General features: G+C 47.5%; 1 protein-coding gene across 2 annotated transcripts in view; it reads right to left on the reverse strand.

Annotated features, from left to right (window-relative positions):
• Window positions 1-4,249: 4,249 nt before the first annotated feature.
• il15l (interleukin 15, like) overlaps window positions 4,250-7,887 on the reverse strand; it is a 4,779-nt gene continuing 1,141 nt past the window's right edge. The window contains exons 2-4 of one of the 2 annotated variants that reach the window (XM_034864702.1): window positions 7,166-7,216; window positions 6,690-6,833; window positions 4,250-4,372 (exon numbers count right to left, since the gene is read on the reverse strand). In XM_034864702.1, coding sequence (XP_034720593.1) covers window positions 4,265-4,372; window positions 6,690-6,833; window positions 7,166-7,216 — 303 coding nt within the window. In that variant the 3' untranslated portion in view covers window positions 4,250-4,264. Of the gene's footprint in view, window positions 4,373-6,689; window positions 6,837-7,165; window positions 7,217-7,887 lie in introns of both variants that reach the window. The other variant, XM_034864693.1, reaches the window with a different exon arrangement.

A 7,887-nucleotide genomic window follows, 5' to 3' on the forward strand; every position in this document is an offset into this window, starting at 1 on the left:
TTGTCCCCATGTTGCCCTCATGTTGTCCCCATGTTGCCCTCATGTTGCCCTCATGTTGTCCCCATGTTGCCCTCATGTCGCCCTCAAAAAGCATCAACAAAAGGGTTAAATCCTCTGACTTTCCATTGCTCTTCGTCTCTGCACTTTCTGGTCCAAGCCTGCGTCCCAAGACACACTCACTCACTGAACACTGGGTCTTCCCCGAGGCCTCCTCCCAGCTGAACATCCCTCCACCTAGTCCTGGGTCTTCCCCGAGGCCTCCTCCCAGCTGAACATCCCTCCACCTAGTCCTGGGTCTTCCCCGAGGCCTCCTCCCAGCCAGACGTCCCTCCACCTAGTCCTGGGTCTTCCCCGAGGCCTCCTCCCAGCTGGACGTGCCTGGACCACCTCCCTAGGGACCCCCCTCAGGAGGCATCCTTACCAGATACCCGAACCACCTCAGCTGGCTCCTTTAGACGTGAAGGAGCAGAGCCTCTACTCTGAGCTCCGGGCTACATGAGGGCAACATGAGGGCAACATGAGGGCAACATGAGGACAACATGAGGACAATCATCTGGAGCAGTTGTTTTCATTCTGTTTCCTGAGTTTATGTTATGAAGCTTTTAAAGACACAGCTGTGTCCATGTGTTATTGGGTGAAAAAAAGCATCAACAAAAGGGTTAAATCCTTGGACTTTCCATTGCTCTTCGTCTCTGCACTTGCTGGTCCAAGCCTGCGTCCCAAGACACAAATCACTCACTGAACACAACACCCACGTTCAACATGTCAACTTCCTCTCTGTTAAAAGACAGATCTTAGTTTTCCCCCCTCGTTAACGAGACAAGTTATGTCTCCCACGGCTCAAAACTCTGTTTGTGGTGAATACTTATGCCCCTTTATTTTAACATAGGGGGTGTATACTTATGCCCTGTATTTTAACATAGGGGGGTGTATTCTTATGCCCTGTATTTTAACATAGGGGGGTGTATACTTATGCCCTGTATTTTAACATAGGGGGTGTATACTTATGCCCCCTGTATTTTAACATAGGGGGGGGGGGGTGTATACTTATGCCCTGTATTTTAACATAGGGGGTGTATACTTATGCCCCACTGTATTTTAACATAGGGGGGTGTATACTTATGCCCCCTGTATTTTAACATAGGGGGGTGTATACTTATGCCCCTGTATTTTAACATAGAGGGGTGTATACTTATGCCCCTGTATTTTAACATAGAGGGGTGTATACTTATGCCCTTGTATTTTAAGGAAGAACATTTATTTATTTATTTATTTCCTTATTTATTTATAAACTTCCTCATGCCACTGTATAACCAATCTATCACCCCTTAAAAGTCGGGGTCTGACAAGCAACACCGTGTATCAACCAACAACACATGAACCCAGCTGTTAACATAAACTCAGGAAACAGAATGAAAACAACTGCTCCAGATGATTTTTAAGGCCTAGTCTGGTGGTCTCAGCGGGTTTGTGGAACTCCTTCATCCTGATGAACTTTAGTTATTGCTGTTTGTTGCATACTGTTAATATTATTGAATCCTCAAACTTCCCATTGCCTACTTGTCTCTGCACTTTCGGGTCCAAGCCTGCGTCCCCAGACACTAATCACTCACTGAATCTGAACTTCCTCTCTTCTTAAAAGACAGATCCTATCTTTCCCCGCTGGTTAGTGAGACGAGGTGAATCTACCACTGCTCCAAGCTTCACTATCAGTCCTTCACACCCAGTTGATAGAAAATCCAGTTCCATTACAATAAGGTCCCACTGACCTCCTGCGTGTTAGGGGATGCAACAGGAAAAAACCAAGTCCAAATTCAATGGATCCAAAAATCCCGAACCTCTTTGGACTCGGTCTTTATTCAGGCTCAAACCTCTTTGGACTCGGTCTTGACTCAGACTCAAACCATTTTGGACTAGGTCTTGACTTTGACTTGAACCTCTTTGGACTCGGTCTTGTGTTGGACTCTAACCATTTTGGACTCTGTCTAGACTCAGACTCGAACCATTTTGGACTTGGTCTTGACTCTGAACCCAGAGGTACCGTGTTTCTGAGAGTCCGTGTCCAATGATCCCGAGATCCAGACATCAGGGCTGTGGTCAAGACCACCTTAGCCGGTCCAAGACAATTCCAAGACCAGGACTAGTCGAGTCCACGTCAAGACCGAGTCCAAAGAGGTTTGAGTCCAAGTCAAGACCAAGACAGACACAAGGTCTTATGCATGACAGAATCAAGACAATCCTTTTGGGTATCACTTTCCCTCCAATATTATTATCAATTTAATAAAGACACCTGGACTCGGTCCAGACCAAAAGCCCAAAAACCATATCTGGCAAGACCAGTGGCTGGGACCGAAACATGTCAGAGTCCAAATACTAGCGAGTCCGAGACAAGTCAGTAACCATAGAAAAAAGTCCTTGAGTCCGGACTCGAGTACAAGACCAGACTTGAGCACTACAGCCCTGGAAGTGCCAGCAGGAGTCAGGGTCACGCAAGTTTGTCAGACAAAGAATAATCAGGACAAGCAAATATCACGAAAACCAGAACAACAGGTCACATCAGCAGCGAGACTAACGTGGTCGCCTTGACGATGATCTGACGGAGAGCGGTAGGTTGACCGGGTATGTGAAGCAGAGGTGATTAGAGATGATGAGCTGCAGCTGGAACCCTGACTCCCTCACACCAGGCGACACTCCTGCAATCAAGGCCAGACAGAGGGGGGAGGCAGAGACCGAGACTACCAGCAGCAGACCTAACACTGCAGTCCAGTTCTAACATCAGGCTGCTGTTAGGAAGTACCTCTAGCCCAGATAAACTCCAATGAACAAGCCTCCATTCCCACTGCCATCAACATCTTGAATAGAGAGTAGTCCTTATTCTAATGAAAACAACTCATGTGGCTGTTAAGCCCCGGCAGCTGGAGGATCAGGTCTCAAGTGTTCAGTGACTCTGCCCCTAAATTACTGGGGGATGACTCTTGTTATGAATGGATTTCCCGTAAATAAAATGAATTGAACAGATGTTGTTGCTCTGGGGATTTGCTGACCCAGTTTGACAGTCCCTGCAAATGTTGTCTGTGCTATCAGGCGGGGTTGTAGGACTTGAGTCCAGTCTTGGACTCGAGACCATTGTTCTGTGGTCTCGGACTCATCCCGGTCTCGGCCGCTGGTCTTGCCATATATGGCTTTGGGGTTATTGGTCTTGACCAAGTCCAGGTGTCTTTATTATGTTGATAATAATAACGGGGAAGTGAAACCCAAAATGATTGTCTTGATACTGTCATGCATAAGACCTTTTTATTCTGTCCTGGACTCGACAAGTCTTGGTCTTGGACTCAAACCATTTTAGACTGGGTCTTGACTCGGACTGGAACCCTTTTGGACTCGGTGTTGACTCAAACTCGAACCATTTTGGACTCGGTCTTGACTCGGACTTGACAAGTCTTGGTGTGGACTCAAAGCATTTTAGACTGGGTATTGTCTCGGACTCGAACTCGAACCATCCAAAAGATGTTTTGTTATTCCTCTTTTTAATCACTTTAGCCTGGGGGGGGGGGGGGGGGGGGGGGGGTAAACCTTCTCATGCCCATGTATAACCAATCTATCGCCCCTTTAAAGTCGGGGTCTGACGACGTTTTCTCAGGTCCAGTTGTTGACCTGACATGAAAGGGTAAGTGGGAACTTCTCCGCCCTGAAACTGACATTAGAAAGATGTTAGGTCTGCTGCTGGTTGCACCCTGTCTCTGATCCCCCCCGTCAGTTAGTCCTTGATTGCAGGAGTGTTCTGCACCCTGTCTCTCCCCCCCCCCCCTCTGTCAGTCCTTGATTGCAGGAGGGTTCTGCACCCTGGATCGCCGGATTATCGGACACGGTACCACTCACATTCTGCACCCAGGATTACACTGGATTTGTTTTGGACTTGGTTTTTCATCATTGCATCCCCAACATTGGACACTGGAATAAACCTGTTAGACCATCATTCTGGTCTCAACCAGTTTCCAGACGTGACAACAGAGCCGTTAGCGCTCTGCTGGTCTGTAAAGTGGAGTCACAAAGACAATAGAGACAATTACAGACGATGAAGGTTGGACTAATACCAAACCTCCGGCTAAATGCAGAAGAGCTTTTCCCCCTCCAGTTGCAAATCAAACACCACTGAGATCTTCAGACATCTCACACTTTATTTGTGTCCTGGTGATGTAAAAAATATTCATGAAGAGGGGAAAAAAACAGGTCATGAAGTGTCTTTTGAAAAGTCCTTAAGTCCTCAGCAGTGCTGAGAGTTCATCATCATGAGAGTCGATTTCAGTTGCTCGAGGAACTTCTCGGCGTTTTCCTCGTGGAGGAATTCACACTGAAGACACTCTGACTCCGGCTGCGGAGGAGAAGAGACACATTGTGTTATTGTGTTATTGATCAGAGGAAGTCAGGCCGATAATAGCACTGCTCCCCTGAGCAGGGCCTGAACTTAACCCCCCGACCACCTGACAAATGCGTAACTGTCGGTAAGCAGGGACAACATGAGGACAACATGAGAACAACATGAGAACAACATGAGGACAACATGGGGGCAACATGAGGGCAACATGAGGGCACCATGAGGACAACATGAGAACAACATGAGAACAACATGAGGACAACATGGGGGCAACATGAGGGCAACATGAGGGCAACATGAGGACAACATGAGGACAACATGAGGACAACATGAGAACAACATGAGAACAACATGGGGGCAACATGAGGGCCACATGAGGGCACCATGATGACAACATGGGAACAACATGGGGGCAACATGGGGGCAACATGAGGACAACATGGGAGCACCATGAGGACAACATGAGGACAACATGGGAACAACATGAGGGCAACATGAGGACAACATGGGAGCAACATGAGGACAACATGAGAACAACATGGGGACAACATGAGGGCAACATGAGAACAACAAGAGAACAACAGGAGGGCAACATGAGGACAACATGGGAACAACATGAGGGCAACATGAGGACAACATGGGAACAACATGAGGACAACATGACGACAACAAGAGGGCAACATGAGGACAACATGGGAGCAACATGAGGGCAACATGAAGAAAACATGAGGGCAACATGAGGGCAACATGAGGACAACATGGGGACAACATGGGGACAACTTGAGGGTAACATGAAGAAAACATGAGGGCGACATGAGGGCAACATGAAGACAACTTGAGGGTAACATGAAGACAACATGAGGGCGACATGAGGGCAACATGAGGACAACATGAGGACGACATGAGGACAACATGAGGACAACATTAGGGTTTAAGTCTTCATCGTCTCCTGATCTCAAGCCCTTATCCTAAGGTCTGAAGGAGAGAGAGGATCCCGACCCGTTTCCCATGCAGAATCAAACCAGCGTCTGCACAGCCGCACAACAAAGCCTTCACTACAGCGAGCTCGGCCTTGGACGTTGTGGCTTTTCCAGTTATGACTTGCAGCTTTCTGCAAAAAGATGTGTTGAGTGATCAGAGCTCCAGGGCAAAGTCCAGCTCAACCATTAATCATTTAAAGATGTGAAGTATTTTCCTGAGATATGAGACTGGGAACTGTATCGACTGTGTTGAAATGATTCTGGTAGGCACTTTATTTTTGGTGTGGTTGGGCAAATAGTTCAATAACAATCTTTCAGCGTGGTGAAATTCAAGTCCTTGTGGCTCGGTTTACAGGCTTTTACATAACCTAGCTGTGACGGGAGAATTTGGCCAATCACAGATAATTTCAGAGAGAGAAAGCATTCCTATTGGCTGAGCCCGATGGATAAAGTATTTTAAAGGCCGATACCGATACAAAAATACCGATGTATGCCGATACTGATGTAAAATAAAAAATCATCCAGAAACGCAACAACAACAAAAAAATCAGTGTTGCCAACAGGGACGTAGTAGAGCGTCCTCTGGTGGACAGACTGGACAACGCCATCACTAACAGGGACGTTGTAGAGCGTCCTCTGGTGGACAGACTGTACAACACCATCACTAACCGGGACGTTGTAGAGCGTCCTCTGGTGGACAGACTGTGCAACACCATCACTAACAGGGACATTGTAGAGCGTCCTCTGGTGGACAGACTGTGCAACACCATCACTAACAGGGACGTTGTAGAGCGTCCTCTGGTGGACAGACTATGCAACGCCATCACTAACAGGGACGTTGTAGAGCGTCCTCTGGTGGACAGACTATGCAACGCCATCACTAACGGGGACGTTGTAGAGCGTCCTCTGGTGGACAGACTATGCAACGCCATCACTAACAGGGACGATTCTGGATGATTCTGATGAATGAATCTTTTTTTTAAAAGTATATATATTTAGTTCTCTTTTCTTTTATCGGCCATTATAAATCCCGATACCAATAGTTCTGGAAATGCCTAATATCGGCCTGCCGATATATCTGTCGGGCCCGATTATCCACGTGCATTACACACGTGCACGTGCATTAAAGAGGCGTCCCTCTCATTCCTAATCTGGAACGTTGTTTTCTTCTAACCACAGCGTGATATTCACACGAGGACACACGGTATTTGGAGAAATGCATACTATGTGTACATATGTGTATATAAGCATGTATGTACGTATATGGGTCCTAGCATGGTCTACGTAGTGAACTGTTAGTGCTCAGCCGACCCTGATGGATCAGGGCTCCCTACCTGTTCTAGCTCCGTTGAGAGAAACTCCAGCTTCTTGTAGACGTATCTTGACCCGCGGAGGTTGCCGACGTTCACGGACTCCCACTCCTGGATCAGGACCTGGGTCTCATCAGCAAAACACTTCAGGGTGGACTTAGGGCATTTCTGCTGGAGAAAGAGAGAGGGGGGGAGAGGGGGGGGGGTAGAGGGAGGCAGAGACAGAGAGACAGGGGAGAGGAAGAGAAAGAGAAAGAGAGAGAGAGAGAGAGAGAGATCTGTTATATGTCATGGACAGAGGATGTTTTGGCGAGTTACAGAAGTTGATGTTGCATGCTGGGAAATGTGTCACTCAAACTGTTCTCGAGATGAACCCATGCAGGCTGGATGAACAGGTCAATGACGTGTCATCAGATAAAAAGATAACATAAAGGACAGGAAAGAGAGAAGGATGAGTCAGCAGAGTCATCAAGGTGACTCGGCCTAGAGGAAGGTCGTACCATGTAGTCTTGGGGGGTGGGGGTGTACAGACTGCAGTTCAGCTTCTGATTCTGAGGAGGAAGGGAAAGGTTTTTATTATTATTACATCATCCTGAGTCTAAATTAATCTAATACTTCATGTTTTAGGTCCTTTACAAAGTAAATGGAAATATATATTACTTCTTGATAGATCAGTTGTTGATGCCACTGGGTTCTTAATGCTACTGGTTTACCTCAGGCGGACGTCGCCCGGGTCAACAAGGTCCGCGTCAGTTCATAGGGAACCTGGGCAACCTGATGAGAAATGGGCTATTGGAACAAGACGTACATGGACTAGACCAGAAAACATGGATCTTGTGCGATGCTACTACACTAGCAACCCATGCAGAGACTATGGGATGGATGGAGGCTTGGAAACCCAACATCAACACAGCTTCTGGCTGGGTGGTCTAACACCCCCAAACGGCAGCTCCTATCACAACTAGAGATTGATGAGGTACAACAGATACGCTACAGCAAGGGGGGGGGGCAGGACCACAGGTCATCATCCCCTCAGAGATCGGGTCCCAAGCCCCAATAACAACAAGCCCTTATGGCACAGAACCACTCAACATGAGGGTGACTGACCTACGATTGAAGATCATAGCCAAGTTGGGCCCCCTTAGTACAACGACCAAGACTGCCAGTCCAGTGGTCCCAGAGAGGCTTGGCTATGAGATGAACACCACAAGCCACAAAGAGC

This window comes from Etheostoma cragini, chromosome 3 (assembly GCF_013103735.1).
Source record: "Etheostoma cragini isolate CJK2018 chromosome 3, CSU_Ecrag_1.0, whole genome shotgun sequence".
NCBI lineage: Eukaryota > Metazoa > Chordata > Actinopteri > Perciformes > Percidae > Etheostoma > Etheostoma cragini.